Below are 20,843 nucleotides of genomic sequence, written 5' to 3'. Positions count from 1 at the left end.
GTAAGGTAATGTAAATTAATATAACATTTTAAATAAAGTAAAACAAAAAAAAGTAAAACAGTAAAAAGTAAGTTACGGTAAAATACAATTTGAATTAAAGTAAAATAAAAAATAAAAAAGCAAACCAAGATTAAATTAAATAAAATACCATTTTTTAATAAAAGTAAAATAAAAAAGTAAAGTAAAACTTCTCACATTGTGTAGAGGAGTCACCATGTTGGTTCTCTGTGGTTTTAGAGCATTACAATTAAGTGGAGATTAGTCAACCACTATTAAAAAAATTATAATAATTAAATAAGTGACTTCTCAAACTGTAAAGGAGCTCCATATTAATTTACTATGATTTTATAGAAGTTGGCTTGCTCAGTTGGGGACAGTAAATATTCAACTTTATTACTGATCTGCCCTCATTGACACTATATGATCATTTAAATGAGCTGAATAACATCCCTCTTTTCTCCAGAGCAGCAGCACAGCCAAATCAAATTCTGTTGCATTATTTTTCTGTTAACACTGGGAAACTGCTTTGAAACTATTTGCATTGTAAAAGCACTATTCAAATAAAGGTGACTTCTAGTAACATTAACTACTGTCATAACAATAATCTTTGGTGGAAACTTTGGTTGCTAATGTATTTTTTTGTAAGGGATGTCATATACAAATACAAAAAAAAAATCATACACGATACATTTTCCAACTATTTAGTTGCCATCGCTCTGTAGATGAAGTGCGTGAACTCACTCCTGCAGCGTGACGTATTGGTGTGGTATGAGTCCGTCGATGCCGTTGTGTCGTCCCTCCCACCAGTCCTCAGACGCTCTCTGGAACAGCTGCAGAGGTGCGCCTTTTTTAAAGGTGAGCTCCCGTCCAGAACGTCCCACGTAGTCAAACTTGGCTATCGCCTCCACAGGCTCACCCTCTGAAAGACAGGATTGCATTTTGTATTTTTGGGAACAAGTCGAAAAGAAAGTATTTCTTACAAGTTATAATTACCCTCCTCACTCGTCTGTGTTTCCGTCCCTCCATCCTGCTCGCCCTCCTCAAACGCTCCGGGTTCACTGTACGGACTTTCACTTTGAGCGTAACAAGGTGATCAATATACTGGAGTACACTTTAAACCATATCAGTAATATAGTAATATATATTTATCAGGTAAGCACTCACCAGTACTCAGTATTGCTCATGCATTTCTCATAAACGGGTCCCTCCAGCTCTTTGGTATCAGGGAAGATGGTTTCATGGTGAATGATGATGGTCTTGATGATCTCGTTGACGTGCGCCTGACATGAAACCTGGTCCAGGAGGTCTGGAGTGGGCATCAAAGTCGGGCCGAAGCAAATGGCCAGGTTTCCAGGGTCCATCATGTTCTCGTCACTATACTGGGACAAGCTGTGAATGTGGGAAATAAACCCAAGATGCATTGTGTTGTCTCCTGAGTGCCTTGCTATAATTATGCGCTCTCAATCAGAGCGAGTCATAAACTCCATATCGCACCTTTTCTCTTTGCACCTTTACACAACACTCGCTCCCACCCTCCTTCTGTCTGTCTCTCACGGCACGGAGGTGGGAGAGCTTTTAATTTCCGGTGTGAAAAAGGATGTTTAGTTTAGCTGCATTTCTCCTATCCGGCAGCGAGACACTTGAGCTTTGCAGCTGAGCGGGTTGTGCGAGTGTGCGAGTGCAAATATTGATGAATATTTCAAACTAAGTCTATAGATGGAAAAGTGTGTATGTGGGTTTACTTAGCTACACTTTAGAGACAACACTGTAAAACACAAGTCAGCAAAATCTGGCAAAACATTTCCTTTGAGGATATCCGAAGACATCCTAAAAAAGAAAATGATTCAGAGTAGATATACTGTAAAATGTCTTATGTAATTTTTGGTTTTGTGGCAGTATTTTTTTATTTACCAGCAAATGAAATCATGTTGAAATCACATTTTATACAGTTATTATCAATGTAAAGTTTATGTATGTGTTTAGGTTTGATGACCACAATTCCCATAAAAAAATTAAATGGGAAAAAAATTAGATATATATTACACACACCCACACGTAGTGTTTCCTTGTTTTATGGGGACTTTCCATAGGCGTAATGGTTTTTATACTGTACAAACCGTATTTTCTACCCCCTACACTGCCCCTGCCACTAAACCTGCCCATCACAGGAAACATTCTGCATTTTTACTTTCTAAAAAAAAATTCTTGTGTGATTTATAAAATGTTTTCCTCATGGGGACCAAAAAATGTCCCCACAAGGTCAAGGATTTCGGACACTGCCATCTTTGTGGGGACATTTTGTCCCCATAACGTAGGGATTACACCCCCCCCACACACACACACACGTTTGTTTTTGTGATATATGGAGACATTCCATTGGCGTAATAGTTTTATACCGTACAAACCGTATTTTCTATCCCCCTTACACTGCCCCTGTCCCCTAAACCTGCCCATCACAGGAAACATTCTGCATTTTTACTTTCTCAAAAAAAAAATCCTGTATGATTTATAAGCCTTTTGAAAAGTGGGGACATGGCCTCACCCTCTACTTGTGATACCTGTGTCATACCCATGTCATTATACACATTTGCGTCCTCATATGTCACAAAAACATGCCCCCCCCCCCCCACACACACACACACACAGGGTTATTATAATTAAAGGGGGGGTGAAATGCTGTTTCATGCATACTGAGCTTTTTACACTGTTAAATACTTGGATTCCCATCCTAAACATAGTCAAAGTTTCTACTAATGTTGGACGTTTGATGGAGTATTTCTGTGTCAAAAATACTCCTTCCGGTTTCTCACAAGTTTCGGAGAGTTTTTTTCGAGTATGGGTCGACTTGACGTTAATAGAACGGAAGGTCCTTGTATGGGCCGTACAGGCTCTTCTCCCGCGTGACTAGAGTGAGAGAGGAAATGCACGCCCATAAACACTCTCTCAGGTGCAGATCCAGTCGTCCGTGAACACTTACTTTGCGTGCCGCGCTCCACTTTATTCCTATGGGTGACGTCAAACAACTTTAATACGGCCACATAGCATTCCGGGAAGGCAGCGCTGCATTTGACCCGATTTGAACGCAGAAATGACGGGAAGCTTCACAACATCACTTCAGTCGCGTCGTGAAAAAAGTGGATCTCCACCGTTCACTGCTGTCAGGACTTCACCAAATCATACCAAAGAAGTGTGTTTTTGACGGAGCGGTCCCAGCGATAAAGGTTCGGTCCTGCTTTGGAAGCAGCCGGTGAGTAAAACTGCTTCAAATGTCTGCTATTGGCTCGTCGCGTGAGTAAACATCAGTAAACGACACGATCGCGTGCTTCGTCATTCAAATGCGCAAAAGGTTACTCCATCGTTGTTCTATGTATAACGTTACACTATTCTGACTCTGACGTGCAAACCCGTTTTGCTTGCTACTTCTAAGGTCTAGTCGCATACAATAGTCCATAAACCGAATCATGTCCTCATAAACTGCGAGTTAAGACACACAAATGTTGACTAAATACAGTAACTTACATACCACAGAGACGGACGTCCTGCTGCTGCTGTGTCTCCTGTTCAATTTATTTCAGCCTCAGATTTGATTCTGGATCATTATCTGTATTAGCTGAGATCGATAGCCATGGGTTCCTCCACGCTTGAGGACGTCACCGCTTTGTTCGCGATCGTCATTCTTTAGCTCCGCCCACTCGATACGCCTCCAGCCGCTCGTTTTTTTCCCGGAAAGACTCGGTACAGCCCATATTTCTTTTATAAATATGATAAAACTAAAGACTTTTCGGAGATATGAAGGATGCAATACTACTCTATAGGTACTCAAGATTGACATGAGATTGACTGAAACTGAGTGTTTCACCCCCACTTTAAATAAAATCACATAAAAAACACATTTTAAATGAACTAAGGGCTAATGTAAATAAAATAAAAGCTTGAAAGTTATTTTATTTCAGCTAGTTGTCAAGGAAACAGTTCTAATTTGTTGGTTAGTTTAAGCTGAAATACTAAAATGACAAAAACTAAAACAATTTTTTAAATAAAAACTACAGACATTTTAAATCTTTAAGTAAACTTAAAATAAAAACCTTAAATATTAATAAAAATATATTTATACAATTGAAAAAAAAGGTAATTTCAACTTTTTATGGCAATTCTGTGAGGTGTGAGTTATAAATTCTGAATTGAGAGAAATAAAGGAACTTAGAATTGCAAGACATAGAGTTACCTTTTTTATTTTTTATTCAGTGATGTAAACGAGCTTCCATGATAGCATGTCCTCAGTTGGACAGCTTCATAAATGTGTGCGTGAATACTCACTGGTTGAGGAATGCAAACAGGTATCTCATGACCACTAGTGTTGGCCGCGGTGTTATGGTCAAGATCTTACGGATGGAGAGGGCACGCTCATACAGACTCTCAGTTCCTGTCGAACGCACAAAAACAAGGACAATCAGACGTCCCATGTGCTCACACAGGCAGGGACTCTTTTATAGATTCATGAAAAGACACCAGCTGTCCAAACTCTCCAGGAAACCCGAGTCATTTCCCGAATACTTGTGCCACCATTGCTCCCACACACACACACCTTCCTTCCTCCTTCCTGCTTCATTCACATACATGCACATATATGAACAGAACGCAGGGGAAAACGTGCACTCACGGACGCAGGCGATGAGATCGTTGAACTTCTCCTTGGGGAAAAGCGGGTTGTCCAGGTTGCGGAAGTACATTTTTAGCACACCTGCCACTGAGTTAATGTCATGGTTATTCTCCTCGTCAGTCAAGGGGTCGTTGCCTGGGAAACAGTCGGTACAATAACAGTGCATCCACGGTATATAGATGTGTGTATGCATAGTTGACGGTGTTCACAAACCTCGTTCGAAAGAGTTCTTGATGTCATTGACTTCCACCTGTGACCCTGAAACCCTGAAAATGCCCTGGTGTTGCAGACCTGACAAAAAAAGAACAAAAAAAGAACAAAAAAAGAACAAAAAAATCACGACATGCATGCATATATGTGTGTCTGATGCATTCAATATTTGTATTATTCACCAGATTATACACACTCCTTACCATAAAGATTAATAAAGCGAATGCAGCTTTCAACAATCAGAGGGATGGCCTTCCCAGAATCCTGTGTGCAGATAGAAATATGGATGTTAAAGGGTTAGTTCACCCAAAAATTATATTTCTTTCATTAATGACTCACCCCAATGTGGTTCCACACCCGTAAGACCTCCGTTCAGTTAAACACAGTTTAAGATATTTTAGATTTAGTCCAAGGGCTTTCTGTCCTTTTTTAATGTAAGTGTATGCACACTATACAGTCCACGTCCAGAAGGTAATGAAAACATCCTCAAAGTAGTCCATATGAGACATCAGTTGGTTAGTTAGATCTTTTGAAGCGTCGACAATACATTTTGGTCCAAAAATAACAAAAAATACGACTTTATTCAGCATTGTCTTCTCTTCCGTGTTCCTCAAATAAAGATTCAAACAGTCATGATTCTATGCTGAAATCACGTGACATTGGTGATATGAATCACGAATCAATACGCTGATTCATGACCGTTTGAATCTTTATTTGAGGTTTAAAAACAAACGCGGAAGAGAAGACAATGCTGAATAAAGTCGTATTTTTTGGTATTTTTGGACCAAAATGTATTGTCGGCGCTTCAAAAGAGTCTAACTACTTTGAGGATGTTTTCATTACCTTCTGGACGTGGACTGTATAGTGTGCATACACTTACATTAAAAAAGGACAGAAAGCCCTTGGACTAAATCTAAAATATCTTAAACTGTGTTTCGAGGATGAACAGAGGTCTTACAGGCGTGGAACGACATTGGGGTGAGTCATTAATGAAAGAAATGTCATTTTTGGGTGAACTAACCCTTTAAGGTAAACCTGCATGCTAGTACGGGTGGAAACTAAACATTAAAAGGCTCTTACCTGGTGCCGGCTGTGGGAGTTTCGACGTCGACTGAGTGAAAAAAAGAGAGTTTTAGCATTCAAAAAGGTCATGAGAACCTTTACAAATATCAAGAGGACCTTGTGTTTCAGAGCAGTATATGTAAACGGGGCATTAAAGAAGGTCAGACGCATAGATGAGGAGATATACCTGGTTGTCATGATGTCTGCTCTGTATCCTGCGGACAGAGATATTATATTAGACCACATTTCACTGGTTATCACAAACTGAGCTCCTATATTAAAAGCTAAAATAAAATTCATTATGTTATTATTAAGTGGTGAGCAATTATTCAGATCCTTTTTTATATAAATCTGACTAGTGTGAATGCTAAAAATACACGTTTTATGACCAATGTTAATACAATATATTTCTATGACTTGCTATTTCGGTATGTAAAACCGCATACTCTTTAATACTAGTCACTTACTAATTTCATATTACATGTTATTATTATTATTATTTGTAATGTTTGTCTTGAGCCAAGGAATTCCAATATATCAATGAGTATAGAATAATAAATATAATGAAAAGTGCAACATCACCTTCAGCTATGCTTCTCTTCAGCATGTCGTGTTTGGCTTGTAGTTTGGCGATGAGATTACTGCCTTCCAGATACTCCTTCAGCTTCTGCAGACGAACAAATGCATACAGTCAATAATAATCAAGTTATACTGGAAATTAATGATCTAATTAGTCCTGGTCATCCTTCAGTAGCCATAAACAAAGTTTATGTAAAGATCCTGACGTTGCTTTAGGCCAAAACAAGACCATTGACCCGGGGGTCACAATGCTAAAAAACGACAGTGTGAACAGATCGCCGACTGTAAAGTGTGATCCAAAGAGGACTAATACCGTGTCTGTGCTCTTTTTTGTGTCTTATGAAACTCTATTTCCCGAACAGGCTGTGTCTGAGGGATTGTGTGTGAGCCAGCATTTACTGTGAAATAGAAGAGCTCCGTTTCCTGCTGGTTGGCACGTCTCTTGGCCAGGCTGGGTTTGCTGAGGTAAGTGTCTGATACGCTGGATTTGACCGACTCAGTGGAGCGACTGTGCTGGAAGCTTTCGGACACGTCATAGTCCTCCATGTTCACCATGTCCTGGATAGTGCTGAGAGTGGCCTCCGACGTCTTTTTCACCTTCAGAGGGAACATAGAGAGTTATAGAAGTGCTGGTGCCATATACACAGATCAAGCATAACATTATGACAGGTGAATAACACTGATTATCTCTTCATCACGACACCTGTTAGTGGGTGATATATATTAGGCAGCAAGTGAATGTGTTAGAAGCAGGAAAAATGGCCAAGCGTAAGGATTTGAGCAAGTTTGACAAGGGCCAAATTGTGATGGCTAGATGACTGGGTCAGAGCATCTCCAAAACTGCAGCTCTTGTGGGCTGTTCCCGGTCTACAGTGGTCAGTATTTATCAAAAGTGCTCCAAGAGGAACAGTGGAGAACCGGCCACAAGGTCAAGGGCGGGCAAGGCTCATTGATGCACGTGGGGAGCAAAGGCTGGACCATGTGGTCTGATCAAACAGATGAGCTACCGGAGCTCAAACTGCTCAAGAAGTTAATGCTGGTTCTGATAGAAAGGTGTCAGAATACACAGAGCATCGCAGTTTGTTGCGTATGGGGCGGCATAGCCGCAGACCAGTCAGGGTGCCCATGCTGACCCCTGTCCATCAATGAAAGTACCAATGTGTGAGTATCAGAACTGGACCATGACACTTGAAGATGGAAGTAGGGTGTCATCACGTGGATGGCCGGCTGTGTACCTGGGGAACACATGGCACCAGGATGCACTATAGGAAGATGGCAAGCAGGTGGAGGCCTCCGATTAGGTCATAATGTTATGCTTGATCGGTGTATACTATTGTACTGAATGATTAACACATGTTTCTTTGGTAACACTTTATTTTAGGGTTCAATTCTAGGGTTCAATTCGTGCTATTAACTAGTTGCTTATTAGCATGCATATTACTAGGATATTGGCTCTTTATTAGTACTTATAAAGCACATATTAATGTCTTATTCTTCATGACCATATTCTACATCCTTAATCCTACTCGATACCTAAACTTTACACGCTACAAAAATTACCGTACTAACTATTATAAAGCAGTAAATTAGGAGTTTATTGTGGCAAAAGTCGTAGTTAATAGTGAATGCATTCCCCATACTAAAGTGTTAACAATCATTTTAATCAACTACAAAATACAGGTGTGAATGGGGTCCAAAACCTTTTACATACACTATAAGGAGCATTTTCTCCTTGATCAAACCCTTACATTCATGTAAGCTGATGTATTTTATGGACAGTGTGTTGATTTAGTGTTGTCAAATAATTTTGACTGTTCATTTAGATTATACACTGTAAAAAACATCAGGTCTCCAATTGAAAATCTTCTAGTGACTGATCACATCTAATTTTTTTTGTTGGCCAAATTGAATTTCTGTTAATTAATCAATTCACAAAAATTTAATTTGGCCAACTGAAAATTTTGATGTGATCAGTTACTAGAATATTTTCAATTGGAGACCTGATTATTTTTATTTTTTTTACAGTGTACCAAATTTAGGTTAACTTTTTATATAAATAAAATAATTATAAAATAAAAAAAAATTGTAGTGAGATAATGAGATAAAAATTAGTAAATCTATTCAGATTTTTATTTTTATAAATGTATATTGTCTTCAACAAGGCTGCATTAAATTGCTCAAAAGTGACAGTGAAGACATTTATAATATAAGAAAAGATTATTTCAAATAAATGCTGTTCTTTTGAACTGAAAAAGTATCATGGTTTCAAAAAACATATTTTTAAGATTTCAATGATTTAATGTAATTCAATGAGATATGATTTCTGAAGGGTCATGTGACACTGAAGACTGGAGTAATGATTCTAAAAATGCAGCTTTGCATCACACATTTAGGTCTCTACAGAGACCTCTACAGTCTGAAGTCACTGCAGTAATCCAGCGTTCATCAGCACTTCTGCTCTCTCCTTCACATGCTGAGAGCTGCAGGAAACAGCTGGCCTGCCAACAACCAGCGATAAACAACCACGCACTCTCCAACAGAGACGGAGAAGATGGAAACAATATGTATAAATGTGTCTGTGGTCGTGGAGGAGTGTGCTGCTATGCATTTAGAGTGCCTGACGACAAAGAGAAGGAACGAGAGAAGGGAAAGGAGAAATGGAGAAGGTGTGTATGCCTGTCATCTCATTCTTTATCCTCGGTGGGGGAACTGCAGCTGCCGAGGTGCTCATTCGAGAGGAAGGAATTGCGTGTGTGTGTGTGTGTGTCTCACCTCCTCGTTTTCAATCTTCAGTGTAGAGAGGCGCGACTGTAGCTGCTGGAATCGGAGGAGGAGTTCGGCTTGCACCTGCGGCAGTGCTGAGATTTGACTCACCTGAAATATCAACATGCATAAATACATACATTACAGAAACCGCTCAGCAGAACAAACTAATCACTGGATCTTTTTATTATTATTTGGCTATTTGGACATTTGCTATGACATGGAAATTATGATGCAGGATAAAAAAAAAAAGTAGATCATGGGCATGAATTTTGTGCGAATAGCAATTTTTTTCCACATCACTTATGGTGTTGGCCTAATTTATAATTTTTCTACTTTATATTATAATAATAATAAAAATGTATTTGTTATATATATATATATATATATATATATATATATATATATATATATATATATATATATATATATATATATATACACACATATACAGTGCTGAAAAAATTAAGAGCTTAAACAATTAATTTAAATATTATATCTGGAAAAAATTAAGAGACCATTTACATATACAGTATATGCATGCAAATATTTCTTAAATATTCAAATATACATTATTATACTCAGTACACACATATATTTTGTAAACACAAACTTTTATTTTGGATGCGATTAATTCGCGATTAACCGTTTGACAGCCCTAAATATAATATATATATTTTCTCTTCCTATTTAAATTATACCGCATTTCATGACCCAATCAGTCTCAGGACAATGTCAACAATTATGTAGTTTTTTTGTTCAGCCAAATTAAGAAGAATAAAAATGACAGTAAAAACCATCATTCCTTTTCTCCACAGAAATAGTATAGCCTAATGATGTTTTTTTGTGTGAATGTAAATATGTAGTTTGGACACTAGGTGGCGTGTGACCTGGTCTCCCATGTGTGGCTGAAAGTTGAAGCGAGCAGGAGGGGTGAACGCTGTAGGGTGAGTCTCCATAAAGCGCTGCCGGTCACTGCCGGGGTCCAGCCCCTCCACGGCCCCCTCCAAAATATCCAGGCCCTCGTGCCGAGAGGTTTCCAGGCTGTATTCTGCTGACAAGTAGGTTCGTAATGCCCGGCTCAGGCCCGCATGATAGCCGAGGTCACAACACTGTTAAAACACAGACACACGCCATCGATTTTAACAGAGAAAAGAACATGAATAGTGTGGATTTGTGTAGAGCTGTCACTCAAAACCGATTTTGATGGATAAAATATTACCTTAAAACGGTTATCTAGAAATTATCTCCACGGCTTCTGTTCTTAGGGTTAATTTGAAGGGTTTTTCATTCAGGCTTTTACTCTATCTCACTTTCCACCCCCGCACAATCTCTCTCTCTCTCTCTCTCTCTCTCTCTCTCTCTCTCTCTCTCTCTCTCTCTCTCTCTCTCTCTCTCTCTCTCTCTCTCTCTCTCTCTCTCTCTCTCTCTCTCTCTCTCTCTCTCTCTCTCTCTCTCTCTCTCTCTCTCTCTCTCTCTCTCTCTCTCTCTCTCTCTCTCTCTCTCTCTCTCTGCCACCCACGTACACAAATGCTCCTGCTGTCTTTATCTCAGTGTGAGCAGGTTTGACCTCTGTGAAGGTCAAAGAGACGCAGCGCTCCGATCATCCAGATACTGCTGACCACGATCAGCCTGCTGCAAACTCTAATGAGCAAAACAACAGACACAGCAAACCGAGGAGCAGGGACGGACCGTTGAGGAATCTCCTGGCCTCACTGTGCACTAGATTGAGTGCATGTGCAAGATCCTCAATAGGATCTTATAGAGTAGTATGCATTAGGTGTATGGTTTGCAGATTTTCAGATGAACTGCTACAGTTGTGGAAATAATTGGGACGGAGTACACTACATGGGAGACTACTCCACAATGCAATGCACACAAATTGACCTACCATTTTCAGTGGGATGAATAAATCAAAATCACTGCAATATAGTGTATATATCAATGTATACTGCAGAATATACTGTGCTTGCATATACAGTATATAATATGACATAATACAGTAATGTATGTATATAATGTTGTAATGGTATATAATATTTAATATGGTATATACAATTTGTATACAGTGTGGATGGATGAGTGGATAGATGGTTGGGTTCTAGATGGGTGGGTTCTAGATGGGTGGGTGAGTGGGTAGATGGACAGAAATAATGGTATACAGTATATGTATATTATATGGTATATATACTATACTTTAAATAATTTCAGGACAGTATATTTAGGCCAACTCACATCGCACTGACAAGCGGCAACAGACACCTTGTCTGGTTTTATCGGATCAGTGCCTTATATCCCTATCGGAGTCTGTCGCCGTCTGTTGGAGCTTGATTTTGCAGACTGAACGATCTGAATCTGTCTGTCTGAGTGACGTGCTGTAATCAGTTGACCGTCACCGTTGATCTGTGTTTGTCAGTGTGAATTGTCCTTATTCTGTGCAGTAAGCAGTGACTAGCACGCTAGTATTCCTTTCCAAATGTGGCCTGTTACAGAATGTGCTAATGTGTGCTTGTAATTAAAGGCTTAATCTCCATGCCGTCCTGCCTGTTACAGGGTGCGTTTGTCTCTAATTAAAGGCAGTGGAGGCTCCCTTAATTAGTGATTATTAATCAGTACTATAATTCATTACTGTGCTTGGTGAAAAAGCAAATAAACTCAACTACAACACCATGCCCTTCATGCAGTGGCAATTTCCTGCCGTGGATTCACAGTCTGTTCAAGCGGCGATATATACGCAGCCCTAATCAGATACTCACGTCAATCAAATGCGACAGGTCGTGGATGTAATATTTAAACAGAGAAGCGTTCGTGGCCTCCAGAGTCAACAGATACTCGTTCCGAGCTTTCATAACCTTCAGTTTGTTCTCCGAGTACTTGGCTTGGCGCTGGGGGGAGAAAAAAAAAAGAGAGAGACAGAAGAGGTTGAAGGAGAGAGAGAGAGAGAGAGAGAGAGAGAGAGAGAGAGAGAGAGAGAGAGAGAGAGAGAGAGAGAGAGAAGGGCAAAGTGTTGAGTAAGTGCTATATCTCCATCCAGGCAAGAAGATAAAAGGACAGCCTATCGACTAACTTGTTTCTAATGCCAGTGTTGTTCACAGTGAGGCTTGGCTTACGTCTGCTCCTCTGCGATTGTAATTGCTCCTTTAATTAAAGTCCCTGACTGTTGGTAAAACCCACAGATCTTTTAAAGCAACATTATCATTAAATCAAGCAAGGATCCTGAACATTCAAGTCCTCAACAGTACAGTGCCACATTGACAATATAGTAACAGTTTATTTATTTAGTTAAAGGGGTGATGAATTGAAAAATCAACTTTCCGTTGAGCTTTTGATACATAAAAGGTCATGGTAATAGAGGATATTCTTTTAAGTTTCAGAGCTGAAAACTTCCTTGTTAGTCAAAGAAAAGCTTTTATAGACACCAGGCCCAGAAAACGATCGTGTTCGCATTTTGACGTCATCGACTGACGAAACACGCATCTACAGAATAATAAGCATGTGTAATTCAGTAGCCCCGCCCACCGACTCATCAGATCATACTAGCCAGCAACAATAAACATGCCGAAGGAGATAGCAAGATATTGTGGAAGAACAGTTGCTGCATTAGCTTCCTTCGGATCCTAATATAAGGAATGTGTGATACTACTTCATTTATTTATTTATTTATTTATTAAGTTCCAGCTCACGTGGGGAAGACATTGTAAGTGTGTTCGTAATCAATTCATTTAACTGCGGAATCATTTGTACACAACTCTTAGGTTGCGCTAGATTTGCAGACACAATGTTGTGCCTTCTATATCGGATCTGACAGGAATGGTGCAACACACTTATGTGAGTAAAACGTCTTTTTTATTTCTAATAGTAGTCCCGGGGCTGTGTGTTTTCCAGACTGGCTATCAAAACGTAAGCCCGTCGGCAGGCCGCTGAATCTCAAATAGTGAAATAATATTCCTTTCTTGATCTGGGCATGCGTGCACGTGTGTATGTGTGTGCGCGTGGTTCACACTTATATCCACTGATCGGGCGGGCCAAGTAATAGAAAAATATTATTCCGATCAATCGCAGGTGGATGACAAATAAATCATTGTGTTTGTTTGATAAAGACGTTTACGAGCCCTGTGATCGAGAGAATCATTCCGGTTGCCGCTTTCAAAACAATCCCTCATGTGAACTGAACTGAGAAGGAGAACTGAAGCTCATTAAATATGCAAATCTTATCCAATCCAAGCCATGAGCGTTTACTTCCAAATCTCCAGTGCTGCACGCCCATCAAAACCCAGCGTTCAGGAGAGAGCCTCAAAACCAGAGTAGAAAATAACCTATTACTTATTAGTGTTTTTGAATGTAAAAACCACACGGACGTCATTAGTTGACCTCAGACAACAGTAAAACAAATGAAAAAGCCAGTTCATAACACCTTTAAATTTGGATTAAAAAAATATTAGGCGTTGGGGTCCCACTTGGTTTGTTCGCCTCTGCACCTTTTTAGCAGCATTCAAGGGCTTGAAAAATCCCTTTTTTTTGCTCACCAGCCACTGTGGCTAGGGGTTTTCAGGGCTCCAGACTGCAACCAAATGGTTGCATTTGCAACCTTTTTTCCTGATGGTGCAACAAAATTTTGTTAGAAGTCGCACCGGTGTGACCATCATGGTGCCCATCTGATACGAGCTGCATTTCTGTGAGAAACATACATATGAGAAACATCAAACGGCCGGTTTGTCAGCTTGGAGCAATAAGCTCATACACCGATTTTGATCACTCAACATCAATACTACACAGAGCTGGGAAATCCAGTGAGAAAGTATTTGAATTTACCACAGAATTAATAACATCGCTGTATACTGCGAGTAGCAGGCTTTTGGTGCAGAATTGTTATAAACAATAGATATCAGATCAAACAGCACTTATGTGGAAACCAGGAGGAACCATTGAGCCATGAACAAAATTCATGGGTTTTAGTCCACAAATCACCAAAATTCACCATTGATTTAATGTAGTAGCCTAACAGCCCACTGGTATTGTGACAGAAATAGTCAAATGTTTTTTTTGTTTTTTTTTCATTATTCATCTTAGGGTTGGATTCAAGAGTGTCACACTTTTTCCAGCATCTCAAAGTTTTAAATATTATCCAATTTTAATGTTATTTATTTTTAATCTGGTGATGTGTAAAACTAAAAGTTTAAAGGTGCAAATAGTTTAGTAGTTCAAAATGATTACTTCCCAACTAGAATCAGATCTAGAATTTCCTTCACTGTTCTGTTTCTATAGGATTTATAAAACATTGTTTTACGAAGCCCATGGAGAAAAATGATAAATTAAATTCAACCTGCCAAAGTGGCTAATAGGAGTGACAGCGTTACACGCCTGATATGCACCGGGTTTGGCAGGTTGACGGGTGTTAATGTCATGCTCTGCTTTCATTTATGATATATGTGAACAAAACTGTTTTAAGCTTCTGCTATTCATTGGAAAAATGCTTGCCTTACACTGCTGACCCTTGTCCATCGGGATATCCTGTTTGCCTATTCTGTCCAATATTGTAACCATTGCTCATTCTAACCTCTCTTCCCCCTTATGAAATAAGAGAAAAATAAATGCAGTATCAGACTGGAGTGAACACACAGTGTGCCATGAGGGTGTATGTACTGGAAAATTAATGATCTGAAGAGAGACTCCTGCTTTTTATTTACACAATCTGACATTATAGTCTCCTGGGTTAGTTTATAATGCTGTGGCGACTCTGAAATAACCATATTGTGCCCTAAACACATGGTTTTCGGTTACAGAATGGTTTGCAAAATGGCCGCTGTTCTTTGCTTTTTTCCTCCCCTGTGAATATTTCTATAAATATGCTCTGATTGCACATGCTGTAGCTGTACTACTGTATGGCTTAAAAATGATAGATTAAAGCATTGGCATTAAAATGTGTTTCAGCTCAACCACATAAAAAAAAAAAAAAAAAAACGTAATATAGCGTTAAATAACCCATGCATCCAAATAGTCAAACAAAATCCTCAGTAAATCTTCAGAACCAAGATTATAATGAAGCATCAAATCATCTGAACCAATAAGACCAACAAAATAGGCAAATTTTTAGGTTGGTTATGCATAAATCAGAAATGATTCCCTCATAATGTCCACCAAATTACTCCAGTTCACAGTATTTCATCAAGACAAATGAACTTTTGCACTCTATTTATGGAAACACATCTGGCACATTAAAATTCAAGGAATCTAATTTGCATAGCGGATAATACACTCTCAGATTGCAAACATCAAAACTCATCCAGGGTACAACAAATAAGACCCCCTGAACAACAACAGTAAAATGCAAAAAGCCAAAGATTTGCAACGCACCTTCTCTTTCATCTTCTGAATCTTGCGAGCAGCATTGCGCCGTTGGTGGCGATCTTCGGTGCGCAGACTGAAGACGTTCTCTCCGCCTCGGCCTTGCCGTTCGCCCTGCCTCTCTGCCTCCTTCAGCTTATTCTCTGCACTTAGCGTCTCGGTGTGATACATGTGATATGTCTTCATCACCTGCAGGGGGCAGAGCAGACAGGGAACTACATTACCCACAATCCACAAGCCCAAAATCTTTCAGAAAAATTCAACCCTTCCTAGGGTGCCATGTCCCAAATGGCACCCTAAACACTTGCAGTCTTCCTACCAGTCCGTACTTTCATGACATGACATAACACCGCTTTGACTGTCAAGAAGCATGCCATTTGGAACAGGGCCCTATAGTGCAACAGGCAGGTTCCTGAAGTAAAAACTCCATTACCTTTAAAAATATAACATTTAAAGGGTTAGTTCACCCAAAAATGAAAATTCTGTCAATAATTACTCACCCTAATGTCGTTTGACACCCGTAAGGCCTCCGTTCATCTTCAGAACACAAATGAAGATATTTTTGTTGAAATCCGATGGCTCAGAAAGGCCTTCATTGACACCAATGTCATTTCCATAAAGGCACTAAAGACGTTGTTACAAAGCCCATCTCACTACAGTGGCTCTACAATCATTTTATGAAGCGATGAGAAAACCTAAATAACAACTTATATAGTGATGGGCTGATTTCAAAACAAAGCTTCGAACGGTTATGAATCAGCGTATTGATTCATGATTCAGATCGCAAGACAAACTGCTGAAATCACGTGACATTGGCGATCCCAATCATGAATCAATACGCTGATTCATAACCGTTCGAAGCTTTGTTTTGAAATCAGCCCATCACTATATTAGTCTGTTTTGTTTTTTTGCTCACAAACACTATTCTCGTTAGCCTAGAAATCTAGACGCACCCTAGCGGCAGCAAATTTAATCTGCCCGCGAGTGTCGTCTAGGAACTCTCAATACCCTTCTGAGCTGTATTCCTCACAATCTGGACGGGCCAATCACATCGTGTATAGAGTCGGTGGGCGGGGCCATAATGACGACGGCCGAGTTGCGTTTGTGTGCTTCTAGTAAACACAAAAACTGGCGAACGGCGGTCTTTCGAATCAGCTCTGACCGCGACTCTGGAAGACTTGGAGTTAAGCTTTTCTCTGAGAAAAGAACAAAGAACGGCACTGAAGTCATTCTTAAGAAGGGAAGATGTGTTTGGAGTTTAGCCGACCGGATACGGTGAATGTTTAATCTGTCAACAAGCTCTGTTTCACCTTCATTGCTCTGGTTGGTGTAGCGCTATCCTATCGCGTGCAGAGGGAGTTTGAAAGACAACCGTTTATCCCGCCCCTCGGATTGAGCCGTCAATGGGGAGTTTCCAGACCAAACATCTTGATGTGGGTCTGGCTTGTCAGGCTATATTCTCGTGGCTTCATAAAATGATTGTAGAGCCGCTGTAGTGAGATGGGCTTTGTTACGACGTCTTTAGTGCCTTTATGGGTCTTGAGAGAGGAAATGACATTGGTGTGAATGAAGGCCTTTCTGAGCCATCGGATTTCAACAAAAATATCTTCATTTGTGTTCCAAAGATGAACGGAGGTCTTACGGGTGTCGAACGACATTAGTGTGAGAGAATTAAAATTTTCGGGTGAACTAACCCTTTATAGACAGACCTACTGTGAGCTACAAGGTTCCTAATCAATGGTGTGTGCTTCCGTTAGCCCACATAATTTCAATGTATTTTTAAAATAATTGTGTTTAACAGCAGATGGGATTCATGGGATTGTAGTTCTTTCCCTCACTAAAGCCGTGAAGTACACAATCTACCTTTGTATTTTTGTCAGATTTAAAATATTTTTTTGTTTCTAATCAAAGTTTGTCGTGTTATGATTCACCTCGTAGCTGATTGCTTTGTTTAATTGATTATAACACTTTAGCTAAAAAAGACCTTATAAAATCCCTGTGTGGTAAATGAAGCCAACACATTGCTGCACTCTATTGAGGTAATCTGACTCATAAATGTCTGTTATACACATGGTCATGGACACATGCATCTTTGTAATGTAGTGACTGCAATCTGACAGGATTTTGTATTTATGTTTATTGTCTTTCCAGTAATATTTCACACATGGCACCTGTCTTTTATTTTGGATGCTAATAGTCCATAAACACTAAACTAAAACCATAAACATGGCCCAAAATACAATTACACGTTTGCAAGAATTGTTAAAATTTAATGTTAACAATTCTTGCAAACATGTAATTGTATTTTGGGCCGTGGTGGACCAGCATCAAAAGTGATTTTTGAAGAGAACTCCAAGATTGTAAAAAAACACACACAAAAAAACCACTCCTTGCTGCATGCTAAATCATGCAACATGCTCCCTGCTCCGCTCTCATACTCTGATGTAAATCCTTCTCAACAAGGACACAAAACTGCTTACACGAGGGTTGCAGCGGGGTGGAAACTTCCTGAACTTTGAGTACTTCGGTTCAGAGAATTCCTCTCATTTTTAGTGCGCGTTCCTCATGTTAGCAGTAAGCTCAGCTGACAGACGTAATGTGTGCTGCGTGTTTTTGTTTTATCAAGGTTATTTATGCAAGAGCTGCTGGCTTTTAAGACTTCAGGGCTGTCAGACAAGCTCACATTCAGGTCAAATATACCATCTGCACACAAAAACAATTACAGAAATTTATATTTTGGGTTCTGGCTGGCATGGACCGTTCCAAATAATTTTACATACCATGTTTTCTAATTAATCTTCTTCTGAGTGCTAATCCTTGTGATTAATTACATTTTCAACTTTATTGAGCATGAAAAAAATCTGCAAAGTTATAAAGTCACTCCAATGGGAGTTCTTCTCTATATAAGTGTCACTGATTTTGAACTCCCAGAAACACCTCAATTGTAGAACTGAGTTTTCATCCGGGAACGAACACGATTTTCCTCATTTAAAAAATTCCTGTCCAAGCCATATGCAAAATAAAGGGACAGAGCCAGGTTGAGTTAGTTAGTAGTGTGTTGAAACTGGGTGTGGCATGGAAGTGATTGGCCAATCACAGCACACTGTTCCAGCCGAACAGTCAGAGCACTTTGTGCTTTTTGGAAGGAGGGGCTGTAAAGAAACAGGAACTAAACAGACAGAGGGCTCTATCATACACCCGGTGTTATACACGTGTTTTTGCTAGTTTCATCCTGATAAAGTTATCATTTTCACGTCGACACCATATTGTTTAAATAGCAAATGCACTGGCGCTCAGCTGTTCACCCAAAACCAGGTGTGTTTAGGTGTGTTGCTATTTTGAGAAACTAAAATTGACTGTGCCAATGACCCAAAAAAAACCTGGTCTAAAGTCAATAGCGCAGTATTTTTTTGTGTTATTTTAAGGGCGCCTTAGAAATATGCACAAATAAGCGGATACACAATGCCAATACACTCTGCTTATTACACACACAGGGATGCGCAGCAGCAAACAAACATTTTAAAATATTAAAAATAAAAGGATTCCTCTCCAGAAAAGCGCTTGGTCTTTCCGCTCGCAAATTCCACCATATAAAAATCGAGTCCGCCATGGTGCAAGTGCAACTGGCTTTAAAGGGAATGGGAGATGAGACTCTGATTGGTTTATTGCATGTTACCCCCAAAACACACCCATGACTCATTAAGAGACTATACAACCCTTTAAGACCATGCACCTGGTGCGCAGATCTTTTTTTTCAGTAGTTAAACTGCAAAAGTGGATTCGGACAAGCCCTTAGTGCACCTGCGCCACGCGCTTCAGACCATGTGCTCAGAACGTTACTGGGAAAAGAGGTGCTGCAATAAAGTTTTTTTGAACATTCAAACTTCACATTACATTATTTAAGTAAAACAAATCAAAACTTTGTAAAAGAGCATAATATGACCTCTTTAAAGATCTGGGATTTGAGATTTGCTACCTTCCCTCATCAACACTATTTTTTTGCCTATACTTTTTTTTTGACAATCAACTGAACTGCATAAAAATGACATCAGAGCTCAAGATACAGTAGCTACTGGTATGGGACGATATGGTTTGGGACTGTATGAGTCCCTGTGACACCTTCACTTCAGAGGGAGCAGTTGGGGAAAATAAGTCAGTTTCATTCTGGTCTTTTTAGCAACTACAGAATTGGCTAAACCAAAACAGCTGCAGAAGTTACAGACAAAAGAAAAACTAGATCGAGTAAATGCAAGACAGATGAAACCGATGCGGTCGAGTTCTGGAAGAAGGCGAGTGAGAAACAGAGAGTGTCAGTGATGGAAGGGGCCAATTACGTATTGATGGAATGATAAAATGAGAGAGAGAAAAGCACCAGCAAAGTGATGGGATGAAAAAGTAATCCAAAAAGAGATTGAGCGGATGATGAGAGAGAATGAGACAAGCTCACCGTGTAGAGTTCGTTAAGAATCTTCATCAGGTCTTCTTGCAGCTGGAAAATGATCTCTTTGCTCTGTGGGCCAAAAACAAAAAGAAAAAAAGACAAGGTGTGTTATAATGGACAGAGAGTAAGGGCCGATCTGGGTCAAACTCAGATATACAGCCGAGAAATTGCTGTCCTCGCTTTGTCAATTCTGGTGAAGGGGGGATTCTGAAATCCACTGCCGCTTCAATATACCTGTATATATTTATATCCTAATTAACTTCATAATCAAAACCTTATTTAATATTTATCTTCCTATATTACCTATATTATTATAATGATTCTATCCAGTTATGATTTTGTTTTAGTTTCTTGTTTTCTAAAGTGTGTATTTGGTCTCTGAGGAGTGACTGAGGGTCTGGCCTAGAGATGTGTGATGTGTCACTAAACACTGGCAACAAGGTCATGTGTTTGGATTTTGGAGGTATCACACACCCCTAACATGTCAGGAGTGGAGTAACAGCGTTTGCTCACTTAGCACGGCTTCCAGATATGAAATATGGATTTGTCTTTCATTTAATTTATTATATTTTATTCCTTTTATATTTCCTTTTACTGAAACACTAAAGAATCAAGATGAATATTGCCTGTACTAGTGTGTACCTCTCACTGAAAGAAAGCACATGTTATCAGTATGTTTTGGGTAAGAACTGGTTAGAACTGGAGCTTAATCAGCTCCAACCTTGGAGAGACTGTGTATCTGTGTATGTGCGCAATATTCTATGTTACAGATCAGAATGGTGT

At 39.5% G+C, this 20,843-nt stretch overlaps 1 protein-coding gene across 2 annotated transcripts in view; it reads right to left on the bottom strand.

Moving 5' to 3' along the window:
- Positions 1–20,843, bottom strand: part of srgap1b (SLIT-ROBO Rho GTPase activating protein 1b) — a 59,414-nt gene that overhangs the window by 5,235 nt on the left and 33,336 nt on the right. The window contains exons 4-18 of one of the 2 annotated variants that reach the window (XM_067426924.1): positions 20,067–20,129; positions 15,629–15,808; positions 12,031–12,159; positions 10,165–10,386; positions 9,284–9,385; positions 6,911–7,108; positions 6,515–6,599; positions 5,951–6,147; positions 5,074–5,134; positions 4,874–4,951; positions 4,661–4,795; positions 4,318–4,423; positions 1,165–1,389; positions 1,003–1,073; positions 742–919 (exon numbers count right to left, since the gene is read on the bottom strand). In XM_067426924.1, coding sequence (XP_067283025.1) covers positions 742–919; positions 1,003–1,073; positions 1,165–1,389; positions 4,318–4,423; positions 4,661–4,795; positions 4,874–4,951; positions 5,074–5,134; positions 5,951–6,147; positions 6,515–6,599; positions 6,911–7,108; positions 9,284–9,385; positions 10,165–10,386; positions 12,031–12,159; positions 15,629–15,808; positions 20,067–20,129 — 2,030 coding nt within the window. Of the gene's footprint in view, positions 1–741; positions 920–993; positions 1,074–1,164; positions 1,390–4,317; positions 4,424–4,660; positions 4,796–4,873; positions 4,952–5,073; positions 5,135–5,950; positions 6,148–6,514; positions 6,600–6,910; positions 7,109–9,283; positions 9,386–10,164; positions 10,387–12,030; positions 12,160–15,628; positions 15,809–20,066; positions 20,130–20,843 lie in introns of both variants that reach the window. The other variant, XM_067426923.1, reaches the window with a different exon arrangement.

Source organism: Pseudorasbora parva, chromosome 20, assembly GCF_024679245.1.
Source record: "Pseudorasbora parva isolate DD20220531a chromosome 20, ASM2467924v1, whole genome shotgun sequence".
In the NCBI taxonomy this organism is placed as follows: domain Eukaryota; kingdom Metazoa; phylum Chordata; class Actinopteri; order Cypriniformes; family Gobionidae; genus Pseudorasbora; species Pseudorasbora parva.
This window is presented reverse-complemented; position numbering and strand designations above follow the sequence as displayed.